Raw genomic sequence first — 26,401 nt, forward strand, 5'->3', positions numbered from 1 at the left:
CAAGGTTGATCCAAGGTTGAGACCGTCATCACGGCAGAAATAAACCTTGTATGTGACGTTGTCCGTACACGCGTCCTCCACTTGGACCACCGCGTAGGCGTGCAGGAAGTTGGACTGGATCATGTCGGGAACGAAGGGCGTGTTCTCTTCTTGGAACACGATGGCGACGATGTCGTTGCCTATGTGCCTCTTCCTCTGCAGCTGGTATGACAAACAATCACAAACGGGTCATATGTAAGGGATGACATACAGTTGTGCTCATGTTTACATATGCTGGCAGAATTTTAAAAATGTGTAAAATACTTTGTGGTTAAAGAAAAAACGATTCATATTAAACTATAAGGCATTTTGGAATAGCACAACCATTAAGCAAATCTTATAGAAATAAAGAAAACAGTAAGCTCATTGTGTCATCAGTCAATATTTTAAGAACAAAACAATGGGCCAGGTCATTTATGAATTAGGTTTAAAAAAGTCATTTAATTTTATTTTATTTAAATTAAATTAAATTAAATTAAAAAAAAACCAACATGCTTTGCCCTACCACCCCTGGTGAACAAAATTAAATTCCTGTTTTCCTTGAAAGCAGCATTTGAAGCTAAAATGGGAACAAAACAGACAGCAGTGGAGGCTTCATCAGCAATGACTTTATTGGCTGTCATCTTTCATATGTACATAAATGCGCAACGCAGCCATGCGAAAAACACGCTTCTCATTTTCTCCACGTAGATGGGAGTGCTTGCGCATGGAATGCCTGCGAGCACAGAATTGGACAAAGACACGCTTTGCATGCTCTCAAATTGGTCAAATTGGAATGGCGTGGACCCCCACCAAGCCCAAAGGATTTGGATCAACGCCACCTCCTGCAGATGCCTGCATGCTGTCGTTAACATTTGTTCTGATTGACACCGAAACATAAAAGGGGAGTTTTGTCATATTGTTAAAACTGACACAAGGTTACGAAATTAGATGTCAATCATTTCTCATGCCTCACGGGCACACCACACGGCGCTTTGCCTCCCGCCCGGGCTCGTCCGCTATCCCTTGAATATTTACGCTTAGGCCTCGGGTTTTAGGCTAGATCACAAGTAACGATGCTCTTCTTCTCGTGGGAACTCAAAACAACAAAGGATATAAAATCATCCGACAGTGAGCCTCATTCACTAATAAATGCATCAAAATGTTCGTACTTGGCATACAAATTAAGCGTGTATGCCAAATTGCTGTCGGATTCATGGTACGTGATCAATCAAGTGAGGTTCTCAAATCTTGGGAGCAGTTCTAAAACTGCAAATTTAAAAGGAAGCGCAGGATGTCACATGCACATGTTTAGAAACGGGTTGACAAAACATTTTGCGTCCGTTTTGTTGGATACTTGAGACCATATTTTCAAACAAGCCAATAAAATGTCCATTTTCCATAATATGTCTTTAAATACATACCTTTTTTCCTGACTCAAGAATCAGGTCATGTGAGATGTCCGCCCATTATCAGGTATCAGAACAGAGAGTTACCATGGTAACAACTAATGAAGCACACCATAGAGACAAGGGGCACTAACGCAACATCTTACAGGGAGAACATTGGCGTCGGTGCAGTGACAGAACCGCCGTTATAGTTCTCAACTCAACACGGTTGACTTTAAAATGAGTCCTTAACAGGTTAATTAATTGAGCCTATTAGCCAGCAAGTACTAATTAGCTCACCGGCGCTTCGCCATACCTGCTGGGAGTCTCCCTCGGTGTAAGGCAGCTTGGTGGAGACGTGGAACATTATCTCCTTGCCGTGGAAATTGGTATAAACTGATTCCGTCCCTGTTTGGCCATGCGTGACGTCGAGGCCTCCTCGAAACCTGGAACATTCAAGTTTCAAGCAAGTCCCAAGTTACAGTGGCAAAAAGTCCACTCAAGTCACTACTTGGTATAAGCAAGTCACAAGTTGTACAATCTTGCTCAATTACAACATGTATAAGTAGAGTGGAGACGCAGATGTGAGTTTAATTAGTTATGTGAACACACTCTTGACTGAAAGCACTTTGAAAACATCTTTCCCCATTGGAATGAATGAAAATGCCTTTAATTCATTCCAGCCTCCCCGTAAACCAATTGGGCAGCCACGGATGACAGATCATTTTGCTAGTCGAGTAATAAACAACAGTAGTTGCGATTAGTCGACTAATCGGATCATATGTAAATTGCGGCATATTACACGAGCAAGCAGCTCCTCTCTTATGTAGGTAATCATCATTAGCTTACAGCTTTAAAGATAAAGATGAAGATAAAGATGTCCTTTATTAGTCCCACAATGGGGAAATTTGAGGTGTTACAGCAGCAAAGATATAGATCACACAGAGTCGGCGGCGTAATGTAGCCGTTAATGTATAACATTAGCAGCAGACATTCATAAAAAGCATGCAAATATACACGTATAAACGTATCTAGTGTAAGGAAACACCCCTAATGCCTGTCCATTATACAGAGGGGGAAACGCTGTAATGATAAAAACTACTGAATGATTGAAAATACTGCAATGATAAAAATATTGCAATGATAAAAGTACTGTAATGGTAAGAGTACTGAAATGATAGAAAATACTGCAATGATAAAATATACTGCAATGGTAAAAGTACTGTAATGGTAAGAGTACTGAAATGATAAAATATACTGCAATGGTAAAAGTACTGTAATAGTAAAAGTACTGCAACAATAGAAAAATACTGCAATGATAAAATATACTGCAATGGTAAAAGTACTGTAAGAGTAAAAGTACTGCAACAATAGAAAAATACTGCAATGATAAAAGTACTGTAATAGTGAATGTCCTGCAATGGTAGAAATACTGTAGTGATAGAAGTTCCTTAATAAGAATACTTTAATTAAGTTATGTACAAATGAATCATGAAGACAATTAAAATGATACTTGAACTTTGCAGCTTGTACCAGGATGGAGGAAGTGAAATGAAAGGAGATACTGTCGCCTTTAGCTGTGAATGCTTTGTGCATTTTAAAATGGAACCAAAAATTCTACACCTATGCTGAGTTACACCAATACTTTGAAACTATCCACAAACACAAAAAAAAATACGCAAAACGTTTTTCACTCGTCCATTAGAAGGTTATGAAATCAGATGAGTAAAATTAGGAAAATGCACTTAAAGATACTTAAAATAAAAATGTATTATTATTACTTTTACAATTAGTACTCAAGTACAATTCTTTCCAGCACTGCAAATGTGTATAGTAACGTTTTATTGTTTGGTGTTGCTGTTGATGACTTCTTGTTACGTTGAGTGCTGCTTTGTAAGAGTTCCTGAACGCAACACTTGTGCATGGTCACGAGTGACCTTAAGGTAGCGCATCTTCTTTTGCCTTTCGATGGCAACCACTGGCATACAAAAACTGTGTTTTAGTCGTTAAATAACATACGACTGATGATTAACGCCTCCATAATCCATACTTGACGTTAAATATGATCTCGTACCAAACAGTGCATTGCGTTACGTCAAACGTGTTCGTCTGTGTATGATAATGCCAGCTTCCACACACAACTATCCCAGCCTATACTTTTATAGTCAATGTCGTTATGACTAGATGACTAATATTGGCCGCCCTATAAACCAATAAATAAACTACAACAAAGGACAGAATAATAAGGAAAAAGTGCACTATAATATTTACTCTATGAAACATATACATAGTGGTAATAAAGTAATTAAATATGTATTGATGTAATGTACATAATTAAACAGCCTGTGTATCATGTGGTATTCATTACAACTCTTTCTAGTGTCCGCAACTTGCCCTCATCGGCACGCAAACAAAGAAGATTTTCACGACGGGAAGGAACTCAGTAAATTGCAAAAATAAATGCCATTTTTGCCACAGCTAAGGAAAAAATTCCTCGAGGCATTCTAATATTGTCTATCCACATGAGTTGTTGCATTTGTGTTCAAACATCCATTGCTTGAAGGGGTATGACACCACAACTAGCGAAGCTTTTTGAAATCTGTAGCATCTACTTGATTACAGTAACAAAGTATTTGTACGGGGTCACATTAGAAGACTGGTGACAGAAGTTGGACGTCGTAGCTGTTGTGTCTCTTATCATTAAAGCTGCACTTTTCCTTTGACAATGTATGACTCACATATCTTATAAATAGCAGATGCCAGGATGGCTGAGTGGTCTAAGGTGCTGCGTTCAGGACCCAGTCTCCCCAGGAGGCCTGGGTTCGAATCTCGAATTTCCCCATTGTGGGACTAATAAAGGCAATATTATTATTATTATTATTATTATTAACACTGTAGCTGTTCACAATGGGTATTCTTGTATGCCTCTGCAAAACAATTTTGAGACTGGAATCGGGTTTGAATTTCCCGCGCTCTTTCTGCTGGTGTGATGTCATGCACATTCTTGTCCTTGTCTCACAGATGGTTTCTTTTTATTCCAACGGTAAGAAGTGATAATATTGTAAGTTAGAACATGCATTGTACATGTGAAAAAAGGAGTGTGCAATTTAAATTTTCGGCCACATGTGGCAGTAGCGATAAGAAACTCAAAATCCTGAGTGGAATTTTAAATTGCAAAGCTTGAATATTGCTGAGGGTCCTGATTTCATGAAAAGCATAATTGTTGAATCAAAATTCATTGCACGACACTTCATGATGGCAATTGCATTCGGCATCAGAACATACTGGTCGGTTGCCAATCTTGAAAGTATGTTTTTAAATTTAACAAGTATGACTTGTCGAGTAACGTCGTTCAAGTCAACATCATGAGAGTCCGGATACAAATTTGAGTACCATATTTCACAAGCTTTAGTCAAGTACTGTAATTCCCATATCCTAAAATTGTCGTCTTTAGTCTCTGGAATAGTCCACTCAGCCTTTTTGGTGTCCGCAGCATGACAAATCGCTCGCAGTTATCTTCGATCAGGTGTTCATTTACAGGCGATGCATAATCAATAGTAAGCTGAATAATGTCCAGAGATGAGGTAATTTGCTTTAAACAGAGCTGAGAACAGCAACACAAAGAGTGTTCTTTTGTCAGGGTAATAACTGCACGTGTTGCATTCTAACCATATTTTGCAGGTTATATGGTCGTATCAAGATACAGAAAGTGAGAGAATATTACCACATTTGAAGAAAACATGCAGAAACATTTACATTTCACATCAGGCTGGAGAATTAAAGTCAGCTCGGAATGTGTCATTTCCTACTATGCAGCAGTCTTAAAAGCAACATTAGGGCACGTACCTCAGCATTTAGTACATGGGATCATAATGATTAGCAGTCAAAGCAAAGCCATCACTGATTTGCAGGGGAGGAGAAACTATTGAAAGGTTGTAAATGTGTTATAATTACGGACTTCTAACCATAGGGCTTGTGAATCCCATTCCAAAAAAATATAACCTTCTTGCTCTGATGCAAAACAATGAAAGACCATTCAAAACAATACGGTTCTGACTTCGACCGTTGACATTGCCTTTGTCTCACTGTGTGAAATATGTCCCTATTGGAACACCAGTCTATCACATTGAAACATTGAAACCAGTTGTTTATAGTTGAAATGTAGAAAAACTGAAGTAGATTGGAGAGAAAGACGAGTGGCAAATGCCCTCAAATAAACTTTCAAAATCAGACAGGTCAAATGATGACATTTTTTCCCCAAAGTGAGCTATTCCAACATTGTGAATTACTTGATTGTAAAGAGGAGTGTCAACACTTGGGAAGAGTGCTGTCAAGAGCCTGGAGTCTGATAAATACATTGTGTCTGGTTGGGTGAAGCATGTTTGCTACGTTCAACACAACGATCTTTGTCTCAGGCCACAAAATAGGTTGCTATTGCTTTACACAGTACATAAATCACTACTTTAATTGTGTAAAATGCCGTTCAGTAAATTGTTTGTGTCCAGATAAAGTGACCCTGCTGTACGTTAAAGAAATCTTTCAAGCGAGCTTAACTTGCTAGTTGCTAACAAAAAGATGCCTTTTTGCAACACATTTCTCAGCAGGCATCAAGTCAGTGTGTAAAGTGTTGTGATTATTGAGTGAAAATGTGTGCAAGACTGGCGAAAAATGTGCCATGATGTTCCATCAATGTATAAAATGTGTACATAATAAAAAAAACTAATGTTGAACGGCAATGCGAACTAAAGCTTGAATGAGGATACAAACAGGTAAGCGTCTCATCTGCTTCGAATTTTCAATCAAAGATTAATCTACGAAAATAGCTTATATAAAGTGATCAGAGCCTATCGTTGTATATTTTTATAGTGTTAAGTAGTCGCAATGAAGACCCAAGAGCTATCGTGCTCGTCTTCTCTCACACAACTGCTTTGTTAATTCCCCTGGTTTGCAATTGCTTCCAGTATCAGAAAAAATGATTTAACTCTGGTTGAACGATTAGAGTAACCGCTATCAGCAAAGGTGTTCACGGTTGTCAACACAAAACGGAGTTAACGACCATTTTGCCTGTGTTATCTCACTCGCTCGACGGTGTGCCCTAGACCACTTGTCTAACTAACGTGGATGTCTCAGCACACGTCATGGAAATGTAACAACTAATGTGAAAAAAAATATGTTAAATTTTAAATGAAAGTGAACAAAAGCATTCCAACAAAATATAAGTATTTGACACACCACAGTATTTCGAAAATAAAACATTAACAAGGTTTATTCATTTAATTTTTTTCAAGTTCGGCGGGCCGGATTAAAACATTTAACGGGCCACATGTGGCCCCCGGGATGTAGTTTGCCCACGCCTGGTCTAGAAAAACCAGTCAATGAAAGATGCGTATTGCAAACCATGCGACTGGATCAAAACTGAACAAATAGAAAGAAATAGCTCACCCTTTAAAGTCATGCAGCTCAATATTCTGGCCCAGGAACTCCAAGAACTCGACAAATGCCGGACTTTCTTCCATGTTCCCAAAGACTTCCTCTTCTGTGGTCTACAATAATAATCACAAATAAGAATGTTTGTCAGGAGCAGCGACACATCTTCCTCAATAAACATCTCAGGAGAAGCACTTGCCTGACCAAACTTTTGATATATGACTCCAAACTTGAAATTGTTGTTAATCACATGTTCATCAAAGGTTACAATAAGTCGCGACGCCTGTGGACCAGATGAGAGAGACAGTCAAAAAATGACAGTGAGAGACAATCTAAAGTTTAAGTTAAAAGGATTTACCTTTGGGTAGAGAACTGGATAAAACCGATCAACATTGACTTCTTCACAAACAAGCTGCAACGCCCGGAAAAAGATGAGGATTCGAAAATGGAAAAGAAAATTTGCTCTGTCTCTTTGAATGACATTTTTCTTACCTTTGCCATCTGGACCACATTGGGGAACTCCGTGAGGCAGGAAATGGGGATGACATCTTGGTAGGTTCTTTGCCTGGAGCTAAAAGTCAAAGAGTTATAAAATTATTAAGAGTGAATTCCTCTTCTCTCTTGTTAAAGTGACAAGAATAAGAGTGACATGCGCGACATTGGCAATGGCGCAAATCAAGGAGAGAGTCTGTCCGCCTGCATAAAATAAGATATAGAAAGAGACTCTAGATTGCATTTGTATTGAATTAAAGTGCTTTCCTTGTTTCAGGATGATGAAACAATTGTCAATTAAAAACCTTCAAACTTGGAGATAGTGTTTTTCTCAAAGTTGGTACAACAATACAGCTAGTTGAATGATATTTGCGGTGCATTTAAGGGCTCTCGTTCTTTCCGAATTTTTCAGTCCATCCATCCATCTAGGTCGAGCCTAGGCCAGCTGTCTTTGGGCAAGACATGGGATTCATCCAGATAATTTTTTTGAAGTAATTGAGCCACAAAGAGTTTTCTTGTCAGCCCTTGTGAGTCGTGACTCTCGATCAATCAAATTCAATTTTGGACATATTGTTTTCTTAATGTTTGAGAAAGAACCCAGTTCCTAAAAACTGCGATAGACAGTAGTGATAAATATTGGAAGTTGTGTGTGTTCGGTGATGCTGTCATGTGATTGGTCAATTTGAAGTTTTCACGTTATTAACTAGGCCAATAAATTCTCCTCTTGAGCAAACTCTACACAATATGCAGTGGGATTTAAAGCGTGAATATTCATCTATCGACTCCCTCAGTATAAAAGAGATAATATCGTAACAATGTAGGCTGGGTGACTGTAAACTTGCATCATCCACTCCACAATCCTATTAAAAGAAACGCAATGTGGCTTTTAGAATGTGGAGTCAAAACTCAGATGAATTCATCTGTTGAGTGAGTCGCGGGGCCGCCAGCTTTTCTGTGGACGGTCATTATTCTCACACAATGTGCCAGTTGAGAGGAGGATTTAAAGTCAACAATTGGCACTGAGTGCCTCGTGTTTGGTTCACAAATATTTAAACCTGTTGACTTTGCCATACATAGGTGTAATGTTGTGACTGTTTGTCGGGACCGAGACTGTCATTTAGGGAACACGGTTCAATGTGACCCATTCGCAACGGCTGCAACTGTCATGTAAATCACAGGCTCTGAAAGCAACATACTAATAAATCAACGGGTCTCTTAACTCATTCATTACCAGCCGAGATAAAAATTTTTTTATTTTTGACGGATTTATCCGTCAATGGCAGCCTATGAATTAAGTGCTTCCCATAAAAGATGATTTATCTTTCTGCTGTTTCATTTACATGTCTCCCAATACCATATGAGTTTGTCTCTGTTGAGCTCCAAGCGCGGCTTTGCGTCCCAAATTCAGATCACGATACTCAGACAAGAATGAGATCACACAAATATGTTTTGAATCGGGAGCAACTGGCTTTCAGCATCTTGCTCATGAAAACTTTGACTTGGTCACAAGCGCCGGGGATCAAACCCACAACCTTTGGGTTGGGAGACGACCACTCTACTGCTGATCCATGCCACCCCCTCAGTTCCCAATCCTTAATCTAACGCCTAAACGTAACTAACCCCAATCCTTATTTCTAGCCCTAAATCCCTAACCCTAATAGTAACCGTAGTTTACTACCTCAGGCCTAAGCAAACAATCCCATTACTAATGATTTCTCAGAAGAATGTCACACTACTAAAGCTCCATAATGACGTTCATAAAAATTGAAGGCCCCTGCAACAATAGCCGTGAAAAATCCCATGTCATTGAAGGACAAATTAATGTGGAGGATCAGCTAACAGCTTGTGGTTGGTCAGACTAAGCCAGGGCCACTCTCCCCGCAGCAATGCCCTTTATGAGCAATTATAGCTGGAGAATAAGGTTTTTTTTTTTTTTCAAAAATGAATCGCCTGATGGACACACAGACTGTTGCTCTTCCTCAGCGTCAGTATCAGCATCCCTTGACCCAAAGTTGCTCACAAGGGGAATGAAATTCAAACTGAGTCATTTATGCACTCTTTTGGTTGTTGGGGGGAGAATATCACTTTATCTACCTTTGAGCATTAAGGACGTACAAATGTGGTGTTAAAAGTAATGATAAAGCGACCATGGAACCAGAATAGTCGCTTTTAAAATGACTATAATAAGTAGACGCACCGGAGCATCAAGCGCAGATGTTCCTGATCCCCGATGACATCGTACTTTAATGAGAAGACCAAGTGGCCCAGGGCGGCATCCATTGTGTAGTAATTAAAGTGCTCCTGGGAGAAGATAGGCAAAAGAAGATTTCATGCATGCATGATCTGACAAAGGATAACACATTGAAGAAAAGCTATTATCAGAAAATCATCTTTCCACGAAAGTAATTATCATCTAGTAGTATTTTGGACCATTTGGGGAATAGAGTATTGACATTAAAATGAAGATAGATAAACTGAGCTCACTTTGCCCATGAACTGTTTTCTGTAAATCTTGGCGGTGCTGTTGGTCTCGAGTTTGACGTAGGAGGCGGGGCATTGAGGTTGCACCGGCTCCGGTGTCCATTTAGGCTCATGATTGGTCCCCTCGATCCAATAGCCCCCAAACTGGGGAAGTAAGATGAGTGGAAATGGGCTACTGCGACCAAGAACCTGTGATAGACAGTAAGGGTGTAAGCAAAAGAAAATATTGGTTGGTCCATGACTGCATAATAGGGTTTTCTCATCAGTGCTCGAGCAGTCACACCGCTAGCTTTCTGACTTGGTGATAGATTTTTCTTATTGTCGAAAACTGTAACATACATGGAATGTTACTAGTACTGCATTTCAGTGTTCCTTTTTTGGGGGGTTGTGAGTCACAGATCACATGTGGGGGCTCGTCAGTTCTCGAACAGTCACAATTATCAATCAGTCAACTGGAAATATTATTCTCTCAATATTTTTAGCGAGAACCCAATTTCATAAAGGCGGCGAGAGACAGTTATGTGATGTAAAAAATTACAAGGAACATTAAGTCATATCTGTGTTACAGTCCTCGTTCCAGGATTTTGAGCTTCCCTAAACAGGTTTCTCGTCATTATGCTAGCAGTCACAATCTGCTTCAAACTTAGATATTCTCTAAGTGAGAATGCAATTTCACAAACCTGTGAGAACTTTGTTATATTTGTGTTTTTTTCAAGTGGATTTCTTTCTTCAGGAGTTTTAAACTACTTTGCATATGAACTTCTCTTATCAGTGAAGTAGCAATCACAGGTCTCAATCAATCACAAACTTGCAGATACTATTTAAATTGTCAGTATAAACGAAATAATCCAAATTTTGAACAATTTTGGTGCTCTAACTATTGGAATCCTTTCTGGATTTTTCCTCGTTACCAAATACTGACCAATTTGCTTGATAGGCACAAAGGAAATTCTGACATTTTTTCGGGGGATAATTTCTTTCCAAGAGTTAATAATAGAACGGACAGATATGTGTATTTTCTGCTCATGATCTGTACCTCATGAACACTGGGATAAGGGATGTAGTCCTCTTCTGTCTGTAGGGATGAAAAAAAAAAAACATGAGTCAAACGAACATAAAGATGCTTCTGGTCAAAACTTGAACAGAGCACAATCGCCGTGACGCACTCGACAATCATGCGGCTCGACGTTTTTCAGGGTCACTTGTCTCGCTCAGCAAACATGCGGGGATCACTTACAGCAAGATTTGCTTTTCAAGTGCATACACACCCTTTGTCAGCATGTAGCCTCTCATTTGAATCAAATGGTCTTATTTGGCAAATGGGTTTGATTGGTGAGCTACTTGCTAATGCATTCCTTATTTAAACACACACGACTGAACATTCATTTCGCCCACTTGGGAAGTTTCATCTCCAATTTCACCCTCTGATTCTTGTGCCAGTCATACTTCCTGCCTGTGCCTCAATTTTGCGATTCACAGAGAGATTGAGGAAAATGTTCAAAGCTACCCAATCTTAAAGAAGAAAATGTATCCACGCAACGTATTGGCTTTTTCTGTGACCCGTCTTCCAGCACTCAACAAAGTTGCGAGGATGACCTAATTCCAAGAACTTGTGATAGGCAGTTTTCTGAGATTTCTCATAAGTGCTCTCGTAGCTCCAATTCTAAATTCCAGCAAGGTTGCAAGGTCGTTTTTGCGTAAACTAACAAAGTAAAAAATGGTGATAACCTAACCCTCTTGCGGGAAGAAAAATCAGGAAAATATAAATAAAATATAAATATAAACATACCTACTAAGAAACAAAGTACGATGAAAAGTGAACATAGTCAGAGGCATTTCAACAGCGTTATCGAATCAGGTAATCTTGGACTGATATGAAAATCCCTACAAAAAAATCGGACGGTATGTTCATTATATTATGATGAATACATATTTTGGGGAAATACTTTAAAAACAAACCCTCACAAGCCCATTTCTTCATATCCTATTTATCAGACAGAACTATTTGCGTCTCGTTTGCTCTGAGTCCTGTTCGGCTCCACTGCCTTGTAGAGTTCACCATGAATCAGTTTTAGGGCCACTGCTCTTCTCTATTTGCTGAACCGGGATTCAATCTTAACACACTTTGCGAAGCCAACAGTCTTGAACTTGGATTTTAAATTGGACAATGGTTTAAAATTGCATCGGCAGATCATCAGCTGCTTCAAAAGTCGAAGCAGAAGCTAAAAGAAGGGATAGGGCTTTTTTTGTCCGTGGACAATTATCCACCTTATTCCTATGCCTCATGAGCCTTTGCGTGAAATAGGTGCGTGACTTCTAGTAGAGTGAAAGCAGTGTTTTGTTTACATGGAAACTGCTTTTGTGAGTCCACTTTCTATGCCAGTTACAGACTGTTACAATGTTACAGTTAAAGATGCTTATAAGTAATAAAATTTGAATCCCACTTTTGGCTAATGAAGCAGGGAAGGAGGATAACAAAAAAAGAGGCCAGTGACAAGGTACAATCACCTGTTTAAGTAATGAACAGTCACGTTTAACTAATGAACTCTGTCACTTTAAACTTTGAGTTAATGAGCAATCTCAAGATCTCTGAGGCGTATCAGTTCCAAACACAATAAGAAAATGTGCATTCTTTTAACGGAGGTTGGACAGTGTTATTTAGCTTAGAGCAAACGTAGGCCCCAACTAAACCTACTTTTCATTGCTTGGTAACTGCACTACTGGGACACTTAATGGAAAAAAGCTTCAGGTCGCTCAATGACGTAAATATTGCAATCAAACTTCCTAGTTTATGTGAACATCCTTACTGATGTCAACTTCAACTGCCTTTATGAGCACGTCTTCCTCACCTAACACGCTCACTACAGTTTACTGACAAAATAACATGAACTCCAAAATATTGCGGCAATCCTTCCTATAATTTCAGAGGTTGACTAATAGAAAAGTGTGGTGTCTCCCGCACACAAAAACAATGATCTGATTTTCTTGTGGAACCTGGTACCCGGCCAATCTTCTCAGAAATGCAAACACATTAGCACAAAACTCAATGCGCGTGTTCCCGTGCTCTTTGTTCGGAAGTAGACAAGAAGCACAGGCACAATATTGACATGGTGGTATTTTCAAACAATTATTCTGAGACAATTTCTTTCTGCAATGTTCATCCCTGGGAAGGCAGAAACTAGCATTTATCACAGAAACATTCTCTCCTCCTCGTCCCTGCCAGTTCAAAACATTGCTCTTGTAGTCACAGATTCAACTTCTTCTGTTTGTTTTTACGAACGCCAACCGTGCAACAAGTTCCCAAGCCATGTAAGACATTTTTCTTATGAATGCTTAGAAAAGGGGGTGGAAAAAAAAAAGATTCAAAACAAGCCGCTACGTGAAACAAAACTTGTTGTTACAAATAACAAAATTCAGAGTGAAAGTCTCATACCGGAAGTTGCGCACATAATCGCTTCTCCATGAGAGCCACCAGGAAAAAGGTGAATCGTTGCATTTTTATTGTTTTTAAATTATGTTATTTTCAGTTGTCCGGTGTTTTATCTTCAATTTCATTTATGTACAACAATTAGTTTCAGCGGTTATTTTTGAAGTGCTCCATAAATAAAACAGAGGAGAGGAGAGTTTGTGTTGTCGGAGCCAAAGAAAATGAAGTTCCGCAAAAAGTGCACATGAGCCCCTGAAAAACGACAACCATGTACACTTCAGCCCTCATAACGAGAATATAAAGAACCACAGCCAGTGTTCACTTGCCCAGCTTTGTTTGTTCTCTGTAAGGTTACGTTACCATCTATTGTTCAGCATTCTGACACAAAACCTCCTGTTCAGAATCAATACTGCACCAGTGTTGAATTCGAAATGCATAAGCCCCATTTAGGTAACATTGGGCTTTGCCATGGTTGCAGCCAGTGAGCATGCTTAAAAAGCCTGTCTGACAGCTGATAAGGAAGAAGGTTCGTATATCATCCATCATGGATGTATCCGCGTTGTGCTCGGTGAGGTGATGGGAGGATTTGTGACTCACTTTGAGGGGCGGTGGGAGGGGGCATCTCTGCTCGTCCATTCTGCAACCCTGCAGACAGGAAGGAGCATATCAAAGGATGTGAACAGAACAGGTGAAAAAAAAAAAGAGCACCACAGCAGCTTTGAAAGGCACAAGCTCAACAGAAGCATTTTTTTTTTTTTTTTAGAATCGTCAAAGTCATTTCTAGCGCAGCACGGAGGTGTCGGATTATTCTTTGTTGCCTGTGACTCACAATCACGTTACATAAAGTCAATCTGATGCCGGGGGAGGAGGTTAAAATGCTCCCAAAAAAGATAAACACGGGAAAAAGGCCAAACTCCAGCAGTCATTAGGCAGAAATGCTCATGTGGACTGAAGAGTGCCAGGAAAGGATTTCTCCCTATTGTATCTATTCTTATTCCGCTGACACTTCCCAAAACCCAGAGTGTATTTGTGAGCAAGTGGGGGAGAAAAAAAAACTCATTGTTGATCAGTAAGCTCTTTGTGTGGAAAACCCCATAGTCAGATTTGAGAAGCATCAAATTGTGATGCTGATCTTTTTGGACAAGGGAGAAGATGGAAGCAAAGGGAACGAGGGATGCTTTGAAGCGATACGCTTCTCGTATCTCTTTGCACTACAGTAAAACTCTCACTAAGAACTCTTCGCCCATACACTTTTCTTTTTGGTGCACGAGCAGCAACAATTCTCAATCAATCACCTCCAAACTTCGAGATAGCTTGACAGGATCGGTTATTGACTGATGTTAGTGTCGCATTTATATATTGCGCACAGTTCCTTATTCAAGTGTCTTTGAGCCGCTAGAGGTTTTGTATCAGCACTCTCGTGGTCACAAACCTTTACTAATCACCTTCAATGAGGGAAAATGGTACTTCCTTTACAATAAAACATGGCACTGCAGCATGTGACTCACAGATTCTTTGATAGAGGTTTCTCGTCACAATTCCCAATCAATCACTTAGAAATGGATGGACAGGATGCATATTTTAATACACACTGTTTATTGACTAATGTGAGCTCCACACATTTCAGGATTAACATGTCATTGAGCCCATTGAGATTTCTCATCTGCGCTCATGCAATTCTTTATAGATCGCATTCAGTGAGGCAAGATGAATATGATGGAACGGGGGCGGGGGGGGGGGGTGCTTCGTGTGATGTCCTTCTCTTTCTCCTTCACTTTGCAAAGTGGAAAGAAAAATAACACAGAACTGGTGATTGCAACTCACAACATCTCGCAAAGAGGTTTGTATGCACATTTTACAAATCTGTTGAGTTTATTGAGCCTCGAGAAATTGAAAACTTGTAACAAGTTTGAACAGTTTTTAATGACAGATGCTAAAATGTTAATCCAATACCATCTTTTGTTTCATCTCAGACAAAAGTTGGAAGGTTTCGAGGATATCTGCAGTCTATACGAGTGATTGCAATCAGAATAAAAGCAACGAAGCAAAAAGGCTGAAGCCAGCAAATATAAAACACACATGAAAAGCGAATTGAGTGTTACACTGATGCGTAAACGTTGCAGCTGCAGGTTGTCCTGAATATGAAAAGAGCAGGAAAGGGAGACTGGTGCATCAAGGGAGAAATAAATTGCATTTTGGGTGTGAAATTCAGAGAAAGGCGTTTGATTACAGCTAGAGGAAGTGCTGTGGTTCAGCTGGCAAAAAGCCACTTACAGTACCTGCATCCTCTCGATCATGGCAAACAGGTCCGAGGTCTGAAGGGGGAGGGAGAGAGTTGACACACACGATGCTTTTAGACTTGTTTTGATATCTTTTCCCAGTGGTCTTTGCTCAACGCTTATCGCACTCCCAACACCTTTGGAAATCTCTCCCACTCTTTAGAATGTCATTTTTCGAAAGCTTCCCTGGATTGCCTCCACAAACATTGTAAACAAGTCACTCTTCTGAGAATAAAACCATTCGCAAAAGCCCCCAGGAGATCCTCTGACACGTACCCTATTAGGCAGAGGATACTTTGGAGTTTGAAGTTACAAAAATGTGCTCAACAGGCATGTTGAATGTATTTGGTGAGGAATTACTGTACTTTATTTTACGGCTAATGCCTTTGCTCAAGGTGCTATGAAACTGTAAACAAATGATCTTGATTGTAGACTCAACTTATACAGGCACCTAATTTAATTTTTACAATGAGTGCACCTCATTTCAGTCTCCTGAGACCTTGAGGCGAGTAGCTTATATGTTTGAGCTTTTTTTGTCTTGCGCGGTTAAAATACAAAACTCCAGCGTGTGTGTTGTGACTTTTCAGCTGTAGTAGTGATCCGCGTCTCGGAGTGGGATCTGTCTGTTTGCCAGTGGCGGATGCTGCTCATTGAAGGAGGGGAAGCAATTTCTTTCCCGGCCTACATCATCCATCCATCCATTTTCTAGGCTGCTTCTCTTCACGAGGGTGGCCTACATCATGAATGGGTTTATTTATTTATATGTAAATTCCACCTCCATTCCTTTTCAAGAAAATGATCCAGGCAACTTCTATGATGTGTAGCTTACTTTAGTTTCGTTTATTTGACTTTTTTTTTAGTTTATTTGGGCATAGTATATTCCAGACAATGCATTTACATACATTTAGTATATACTGTAGTAAGAGAGTCCAAAAGGAGTAGGCTGACGTTATAGTACAGCATAGGTGTTCAAATTATTCCAACTGAAAACTGCATATTAACATGAAAAAAAAATCGCATGTCACAAATCACATCAAAATAAAAACAAGATTTCATTATCCCTGTCAGCTGTTCAATTTTACATGCCGTATCACAAATTGCAAAGACCCCTCAAGCTATATATATTGTGTTTTTTGAGTGTATTTGTTAAAAATGCTGATCTAATAATTTTTTCATCAGATTTATATGAGCGGCACTTTTTAAGTCATCATCTCACTTGCTAGCTGGTTAAGCTGCTGGATATAAAATCGCTGATTCGCTTATTTCACTATCAATTAAAGAAGGATTCCGCCTCAGACAGATCATCGAATCATCAATGCTGCGTATCTGATGGGAGGTAAAAGGCCCATTATTTTTCCAATGACTGTCCGTTCTGTACCGTGGAACAACCCACTCCTCGCTTCATCATCGTAGCAGAAGACGCTCAACATCCGACTTTGTAATGAAGCTCTTTGGAGCCGAGGAGCATATGAGAAGGAAGTTGAATCAGTTACCGATGATAAGTAGCTGATTCTGAAAAAAGATCGTGTTCTAGCGATTATTAGTCAGTGAAATGTACACACAGCAGGGCATATTTCCCCACTCTTTTCTGGGAGTTGGTAAGGGTTATTTTCGGGGGAAGTTGAGTTTCCTTTGCAGTCTTTGAAAAAAATTGCCACTTAGCGTGTGGCTGATAAATATGAGCGTCAGTGCGAACAGACCACCTGCCAGGTGCGAGTCACCACATCACTCTGATGAAGTGTGCTGCACAATGTAAAATCAAATAAAAGTGTTGACTTTGACTTTGCTGTGTCTCTGATGTTTTATGCTACTGGCCAATCAAAAGACATCTTCTGGTCAAATGATTTGCTAATTGGTCATATATTTTGAGGCTAGATACGTCTGCATGTGGCCTTAAGTGGCATTGTCGGATTTCATGCATTCAACTGAAAATAGACAAAGTAATTATTGCTCGGAATTAATTGTCATTTAAAAGATAAGATGCTGTCTCTGCTTGTAAAGCATGCTGCAGGTTTTGGAAATCTGAAAATGGTATGTCATATGAGCAGGTATAATCTTACTTTGCCTATGTAAGTAGTTTACGTTCAGTGTTGAGGTTGCTGACGGCCGTAATGGCCTCGCTGGACCGGCCCAGAAATACACAGGCTGTTTGGGAAAATTATTCAAATATTTTCGGGAAATTCACGATGGCCACCCCACCCCTGATTCAGAGGGATTCTCTCACAATGGTGTCATATTCATGAATGAAATAGCACAAATCTGTCAGCCTGCTTCTTGATGAAATACCACAAACCCATCTGCCGGCATGATTAAATACACCCAAATCGCATTTGACAACCAGCGCGGCAAAACAAACCACCTTTTAGGAAGTCTAAACTTCAGTTTACTATTTGTCACCAAATTGCAAGATATACTGTGGGGGAGGCGCTGTGGGAACACTTGGTGAGGTGTAGAGCATCTGTCAAATGCACAATACGCATGTTGAACTAGATAGTCCATTGCCTTGACACCAAAATAAAGATGTGGCAGACTTCCTGTCATCAAATTAGCAGGTGGGTCGGAGAAAAGGCTGCTTCGCCCAAATAGGCGCAACACGGCCCCAAACACGCTCGACTGAAGTTGCGCTGGAACAAAGATATTAATCAAGACGTTTTTACTCTGAGCGCACGGGCGCCAGTCTGGGCCATCATGTTTCATGCAACATTTAAGTCGGATATGTTCAAGTGGTAAAGCCACAGATTTGTTTGCATTATTGTTATAATCTGTGCTTTAGTTTGGTTGATTTGTAACTGATTTAAGGAAGCTGCTTCCTAACAACCACTTTGACAAAACCACCACAAAATCTGGTGATGCAGGATTTGTTTTCACTTTGATTGAGAAATTACTTTATCTGTTTGCTACTAGAGTCATCCCCTCTGCAACAAAGAGCAAAAGTCAAGACATTTGTGGATCAATTCCATCTTACATCATTCTCCACGAACCAAGGCGCACTTACACAAAACAGACATACTAACAGTAAAAGAATTCCGCTTTGATCACTGATATTGCTGGGAGCTGTCCACCCCAGAATAAAAAATGGTCCACCTTTTTCACTAAAGTAACCTTCCTTCATAAAGGCGTTCATATGCCAAAACAAGGTAACATCGCTTAATTATATAACTAAAACTGCTCGTATGTGGTGTACACGTTAAAGGCGTTCCGACGTGAGGAGACGGGCACATCTGGCCCATTGCTTGTTGTGTACTCAGGCCTATTTGTTCACCATGTAACAGAAGTGGACTGAAATGCCAAGCTGATGTTTCCACATGACATCTTAAATTTACTAAGGGCCATCGCGGGGGCTTGCCAAACATGCTTAGGCGCACACACGCACAAACACACACACACACACACAAATATATATGAATAGCACCACTAATGTTTTTAGACATCTAAACAAACAAATACCATTAGTATTAATAATTGCAGCGCTCACGATTGTGTGTTTACTGGAACGCTAATGGCAGTACAGAAGCTGTCGCCACTTAACGTACACATAATTTTTGTACTATATGGATGAATTAGAAAGAGGCGGCTTCATACAAGAGATATTCATTTGCTGTCTGGATGAGGTATTGTGGGAGAGGTCGCCAATCAAGTCATGACAAAACTTGCTACGTTTGTTGCACATCAATTCGACTTCGAAAAAGTCTATAGATATAGCACCAAGATGGTGGTCTGAATATTATTATTTAGCTGCTACAAATAATGCATTTTTGTTCATCTATCTATGACAAAATTTTGGCATTTTGCGCCCACCTACAGCGCCCAAATTTGATGCCCAGCTTGACTTCAATGTTCCTCCGCCCCGCGACACATCCCTCACGCTTCGCTGACCGGTCTACCACAAGCCCATGCTCATTCCCTAGAGGATGCCAGACAAAATAAAATCCAAAACGTCTCATCTGGAATCAGCAATTTCGGCGAACCTTTGAGGGGGCGAGCGCAAGAAAGTTATACTCACGTCGCTCAGGCATCTCCTGTTGAGCAGAGGTCTGCGGGGGGCGCTGTGGAGCAGCGCGTATGAGAAGGTGTTTGCCATCATGGTCGCGCAACAACGGCGAGCGCTAAAAGTCTGTTGATCAAAAAAAAAAAAAGCCAAAAGTAGGAGGAAATTTGAATCGGAGAAGCGCCTTGACGTGTGAGGAGCAAGATGGCGTTGAAATGTGAGAATGGGATTCCACTTCCTTCCTCTTTTTGCAGCACATGCATTCGCACCGCAGGAAGTTGAAGGAAGGGAGGAACAAAATGTCTCAGATGCTTTACGCACAGTCACACAACCACACACACACACACACGATTCCGTACACACGATTCTGCACGCTTCTCGTTTTTGGCAAATAACAATGTGAGGACATTCATCTTCCTCTCTATCGCAAAAAGGAGGACTCTTAAAATGGAAGTTGTCACAAACCTACAACATCCACAACATCATGTTTCTTTCATTTTGTTGTTTACATGCTAAATTTATATAAAAAGGTGTTGGCACAAGGGAGAGAAAAACTTTTTTAAAAACACTTTATGTCATACTCTGTTAGAAACTCATCTGGTGCTAACCTTAATTAGGTCTAAGCTCTTATTTATTTTTTTTTCATTCAATTCAAAGGTAATGAGGATGCAATTTTATTAAGAAAGAGAAACTATGAATTAAAGTGTGTTTTTAAGTTCTTCAATGAAATCTTTGTGTCTCTGGAGTGCCTGCCCACCACCAATCAACTTCTCATTTGTGAAAATGCGTCAGCGAGCATGCTGTTTTGCGCCACAGTTACATCATAACGGTCTTCCCACGGCATGATCAGCGAGGCTTAGCGAAGATCCACAGCCGATTTCAAGCGAGGTCTGGAGACTATTCAGTCAACTAAACGGTCTGAAACGATATGAGGCAGGCGTTGGTGCTATTGTCACAAAGCAAAAAGGTAAAGAGAGCCGAAGTGAGTGTTGTTGAAAGGATAGATTAGCATTAGCTTCTAATGATGCATACACATTCTTCCGAATCTTGTCTGAGTCTCATTGATGTTCTCTAGAAAAAATAAGTCGGGCCTGCAATTGCGCCTTTTTGAGCAGGTGGACAAATAATAATTTCCCCAACTGTATGTTGCACATCAAAGGGTTAATACAGAACAAGTTTAAAATATAAACAAAAGCCATCTTTGTCCATCTCTTGTCTCAAGGTGTGACATGATTGAGACAGACTCAGCCACCATCAGTTTCATTCAGTGCTTTAAGTGGGCATGTACGCATTAGTACAGAGTACCAGCACTTCTCAATTTTAGCTAGTAGCATACCAGGACTTTTTGCGGCGTACTGGCACTTCACATGAGCCCACAGTTCCTTCTCTGGTTCTATTTCTGTCTTCCCGTTTGTTAAACTCAAACTATGAGTATACTCCATTACCCAGTGTGCATTACTGTCTACGCACTACACGCCTGTCTCTTGCGAGAGAATGTACACACACGCACGCACACCCCCACACACACACCCCCACACACACACACACATGCGATTGTTTTTGTGAAAGATTTACACAACAAAGAAGCGTAGAGTCAGCACCAGCAAAATTAATACTCTGCAAAATTGCCTTCAGTGACGCCACTTGGGGATAACAACACAGATATGGGACCGTTGGCCAAGTAGATTCTCCCCAAAAAATCAGCTATTAAAACCACAAGGGTGCGTCTTTAGAGAAAACAAACAAAAACCCCGAAGATTTGACATTGAAAAGCTGTGAAAAGAGTGCTGATTCAGCAGCGTGTACCTAGCCCAAATACAATGTTGTCCTGGTCCTGCGGGTGGTAAGTATTGACTTAAAGTGTCAGTCACAAACAGAAATTATGAGTTTGTGCAATATGAAGACCTCCACAGGTGGTCTGGCTGGTCAAACAAAACAATGGAATGTGTAAGCAATTTTTTCCACTCTGGAAAAAATGGAAGTAGAAAGACACCTGGAAGCAAAAACGTCTCTTTTATCAAAGGTGTAATGCGACGATTTGCAAAGAGCAGGGAATCCTAAACATTGCTGTTGGCTTCATTTTACCCACCAAAAAAAAAAAAATAATAAATTTCGAAAATCAACTCTGAAATTGCAATTGCAATGATTGCCTTGAATCTTTTTTAATATGATGCGGCAAGTTTGGCATCCTTCTCATGCTCCACAATTTCTACCTTACTACTTTCTACTGCAAGAAAAAAAGTTCCATCATAGAGTCACTCCTAAGACAATGTGGAGGCCTCCCAGTGTTTTAATAGCAGCACGGCGGGAAGAGATCTCTTCATCTCAGAGTGTCATAGTTGCGCACAAGCGGTTTGCCTTATTAACGGCGCCGCCGCACGACTGGCAGCCCTTCGCCTCAGTTCCCGCCAAAAAAACACAGCATGCGGACACGTAAAAAAGGATGGCATAAATATCCATGAACCACGGCTGCACAGCTCCACGAGTTCATTAAGTCCGCACATCAGAGCGCACCCTTTTTTTTCCCTTTCATTTCCTTAGGCAAACATGCAAATGATTTTCCTCCGGAGCAATACATCTTCTCTCCCAGTACCTCATTGATGCTGTCAGGGTTGTGCTCATCCTTGAATGGAAACCAGACTTCAAAAGCGAGTCAATCAATGACTGTAGAGCCCTGAATAGCTCCACAAGGCTACCTCGGCCAAGTAAATCGACTCTAGTTAGAACTCACTGCGGTCAATGTGTGGGCCTGCATGGGCCACCTCCACATGCCCGATTTGAAATGTAACTTGTACACATAAAAAAAGAAGTGGAAAGAAGACAATCCTCAATGGAAAGTATTTTTTTTTCACTCCTCTGCTGACTGACACGTGAGGCGATGTCACTGCTGCCTAAATGGGTTGCACACAGAAACAATGCATAAAAAACAACGACCAAAACAAAAAAGCAACTAAAATAGCAATGTGCTTTCTATAAATTTCATAACAAAGAATATTGACAAACAAAACATCAACAATCAAGAGAGTTAAGTTGAACAGCCAGGCCAAGTGAGCGCGAGGGTTGTCAACATGTTCTGCCTCAACGGGCTGCAAATGGCAAGATGGCAAATGGGAAAAAAGCAGCAAAAGTTGAGAGGCAAACTGAAACAAAAAAAAGTTAATTTAAAATATTGTAATATATGCCACCAACAAAAAACATAGGAAATTAATGAAGTGAGGTTTTTTCATCTGGTTCAGCCTCAATGGGCTGCAATTGAAATTGAAGATGGTCAACAGTAAAAGAGCAAAGTTCAGAGACAAACTTGAACAGAAGAATTTTCTTGAAAATATTAAAATATGCCATTATCCACCAACATAGATGATGGGAAATGAACAGAGTGAAGTTTCCCAGGTTTGGAAAATTAGCACTAGCGTTGCCAACATGTCCTACCTCAACAGGCTGCAGTAGGATTTGAAACAGAAGGTAAAAAGGAAGCTATGTTTACTGACACGCATAAAATTAAGTTGATTATGACGATTGTAGATGGAAATGAATGGAATGACGTTCCCAAGTGCGGGGAATTAGCGCTAGCTTTGTCAACATGTTCTGCTTCAACGGGCTGCGGTGGAAATTTAAATTGAAGATAAAAAGGAAGAGAGTGACATTTACATACAAATTTGAAGAAATTAAGAAGTGTATTGGAATTTTTTTACTAACTTATGTTGCACCACCCATATAGACTTGTGGGAAAATCAATGGAGTGTGGCTTCCTTAGGCTAGGAATGTTAGTGCTAGCAGCCAGTTCTTGTAAATACCATCCATCCATCTATTATCTGAGCCACTTGTCCTCACAAGTGTCGCATGGTTGCTGGAGCGTATACCGGCTGTCAGCAGCCAGTAGGTGGGGTGAACCCTAAACCATCAGACAGCACCTGTGGGAAACTGAACTGGTTGCCAGCCAATCACAGGGCACACAAGGAAAAATGCCCAACCACGCTTACACTCATACCTAGGAAAAATTTAGAGCGTTCAATCAACCTACTATGCATGTTTTCAGAATGTGGGAGGAAACCGGTGTACCCGGAGGAAACCCGTGCAAGCACGGGGAGAACATGATAGAACATGTGATTACATGACCTCTGTATTGTGAGGCCATCGTGCTAACCAGTCGGCCACCGTGCCGCTACTAAATACCATGACCATTCTCTTTTATTTTGCACCTGCATATTTTTTTTATCAGTTATTGAAATATAATTTCCTTTTTGGATTTCATTGCTGAAGGCATGCCCCAGTCGAGCGGCTTGTTGGCAATATAACATTTCTTTTTGTACCAATTTACTTTCGCAAGTATTTTCTGCTGTCAAAAATAAATATTTCTAAATCAGAGTAATTTAAGAAATGGCAGATGACAAAACTTTAATCACTTTCTGATTTGCTTCTAAGTGTCTGGCTTTCTTTAGAGAAACAATCTTGCCATCATGTTAGACTCCATCAAAAGCCTTTTGTTGAAAAGCGAGCTCCAGAAAGGCCTTTCATCAGTTTACAAGGTGAAACTTTTGATTAAAAGACAAACGTGATTAGTGAACAGCCATCACAAATCACACAAATCTCGACATACACACAAACAACTAGTTGCTATTTGCCAATGATTCCCAACCACATACAAACACAAACAAAAATTGTATAAATCTGGCTACAATATTCTAGTTAAGGAGGAGGACTGCAGTTCCCCCCCCAAAAAAATCACATTTAGTCGCTTTGAGAAAACTGTCAGCATGACCTGACTGTAAAATAAGGGTAAAGTGAATAAAAAAAAATATCAACCACCTCCAGCGCAGTCTTGTGCCGCTAACTGCATCTGAGGAAAAACAACCAACCTGAGACGGAAGTTGTGACTGATGAGGTGTCAAACATTTTCTGTGCACACTCATGCAGCCTAGTGCTGACCTATTGGCATGCGATTCAGGCACTATGCTAAAACTATGGTGGAATAGCCCCCTTTGGAAAATAAATGTATATATATATATATATATATATATATATATATATATATATATATATATATATATATATATATATATATATATATATATATATATATGTATATATATATATATATATATATACGTATATATATATATATATATATATATATGTGTATATATATATATATATGTATATATATATATATATATATATATATATATATGTGTATATATATATATATGTATATATATATATATATATATATATATATATGTATATATATGTATATATATATATATATATATATATATATATATATATATATATATATATATATATATATATATATATATATATATATATATATATATATATATATATATATATATATATATATATATATATGTATATGTGTGTGTGTATAAAATAGTGCCCATGTTCTCAAAAGAACAACTCCAGTGTGCCAATAACTAACAGGTGCATCCTTTTAGTCATTTATTCATATTTATTCATCACGTCCCTGCTGTGAAAAGTGCTTTATTGTAACCATCTGGCTTCATCCATCTGCATTTATTAAGCAAAATAGTCTTCTGTTTTGTGTCAGGCATGGTGGCTACTTTGTGTGTCCAGACACTTTTCTTCATTTTATGTGCATTATTCGTCATCCGATGGCAATGTACTAAGCCACGAAAAAAAACAAAAAGATGACGTTCAGAATAATGAAAATGAGAAGCGTGCTAGCAGGGATTACTGTATTTTACCTCCTCACATCACATTTGTCACCTATATTCCTTGGACACACCCATTAGTGCCCAAACCACCCTTATTTTTTTCCATTCCTGTGCATTGTTTCCATGGTAACTTGGGTCTGAGGGCCATGCTGCAAAACACAGCAGAAAAAAGGATAGGGAGATTCGGCATAAGGTGAGACTCACCTCGCGGAAATTGTTCCACCAAAGCAATAAAGTATCATAATTGAGACTTGTTTAAGAATACTTTTTTGTCATCCATTGTCAATTTACACCCCACCCCACCGTTTGTTGATGTCATATGACATAATATTTCCCGTGCATCTTGGGTCCTGATCCATAAGTCTAGCTGTCATAGGAATTGGCCTTGCACATTCAGTTACCAGTGAACAAAACGTTGGTTGTACCGGAGGTGGCGCCCATAATTCACGCCAAGTCTAATGAGGCCTTATTCCAAGATGGATGCCTTGTACTAAATCTAAAATAAACCGAATAGAAATTCAACTAGTAAACAGCTTTTTCACGTTTTCAAATTTATTATTTGCTTTGACCAAACCACAAACCACACAAACAAAAAAGATATAGCAGTGGTAAATGTCCCATCTGTCACCTGTTGCTAGACACAATTCCAGGGGCCTTAGCCTTTTTTTTTTCCAACAACATATGCCTTAGGTTTACCAGCTGCATCACATAGCAGAAAAGGGACAGGGAGAAATGGCAGGAACACAAAGTCACAAAAACTGAGTAAATCACCGCATAAAGGACGGTATATTCAATAAAAAGTAACTATAGATTAATTATACTTTTGATTCAGCTCTCTGTATTAGTTGAAAAATACACCCAAGTCATAATTGTATGACTTGTACCTATTGTTGTTATGTACAAGTAGAATGAACAACACCCAATGGCTGTTTTCAGGATAACAACTTAAAGAATGCATTGAAAAAACGGTTCTTTTTGGTTTTTATGACAAGCTCAGTTTCCTGGTTGTGATTGATGAAATCCCAGGATGTCCTCCTGAAGTCTTACCTGCAAGATAGCGGGAAGAGGCAGCAGTGGACCGGAATGTTGGAGTGAGCGCTCTACTTCATCAGGGATGCGGGGGATCCTTCCATCGTGCTTCCTGCGAGCACAGGTAGGGGGGGAGGCAGGAGAGGAGAGATTAGGACTATGCGAGTGTTGATAGG

At 39.7% G+C, this 26,401-nt stretch overlaps 1 protein-coding gene across 12 annotated transcripts in view; it reads right to left on the reverse strand.

Annotated features, from left to right (window-relative positions):
* Positions 1-26,401, reverse strand: part of rap1gapb (RAP1 GTPase activating protein b) — a 106,460-nt gene that overhangs the window by 11,206 nt on the left and 68,853 nt on the right. For 9 of the 12 annotated variants that reach the window (XM_088308376.1, XM_088308369.1, XM_088308371.1 and 6 more), the window contains 12 exons: positions 26,244-26,337; positions 19,516-19,626; positions 13,831-13,878; positions 10,843-10,881; positions 9,810-9,995; positions 9,523-9,626; positions 7,326-7,404; positions 7,192-7,245; positions 7,033-7,116; positions 6,849-6,949; positions 1,723-1,852; positions 46-201 (listed from right to left, as the gene is read on the reverse strand). In XM_088308376.1, the coding sequence (XP_088164502.1) occupies positions 46-201; positions 1,723-1,852; positions 6,849-6,949; positions 7,033-7,116; positions 7,192-7,245; positions 7,326-7,404; positions 9,523-9,626; positions 9,810-9,995; positions 10,843-10,881; positions 13,831-13,878; positions 19,516-19,596 (1,062 nt within the window). In that variant the 5' untranslated portion in view covers positions 19,597-19,626; positions 26,244-26,337. The remainder of the gene's footprint in view (positions 1-45; positions 202-1,722; positions 1,853-6,848; positions 6,950-7,032; positions 7,117-7,191; positions 7,246-7,325; positions 7,405-9,522; positions 9,627-9,809; positions 9,996-10,842; positions 10,882-13,830; positions 13,879-19,515; positions 19,627-26,243; positions 26,338-26,401) is intronic. The other 3 variants (XM_088308374.1, XM_088308372.1, XM_088308378.1) reach the window with 1 other exon arrangement.

This window comes from Idiotropiscis lumnitzeri, chromosome 11 (assembly GCF_059441095.1).
Source record: "Idiotropiscis lumnitzeri isolate Australia: NSW breed Sydney's pygmy pipehorse chromosome 11, RoL_Ilum_1.0, whole genome shotgun sequence".
In the NCBI taxonomy this organism is placed as follows: domain Eukaryota; kingdom Metazoa; phylum Chordata; class Actinopteri; order Syngnathiformes; family Syngnathidae; genus Idiotropiscis; species Idiotropiscis lumnitzeri.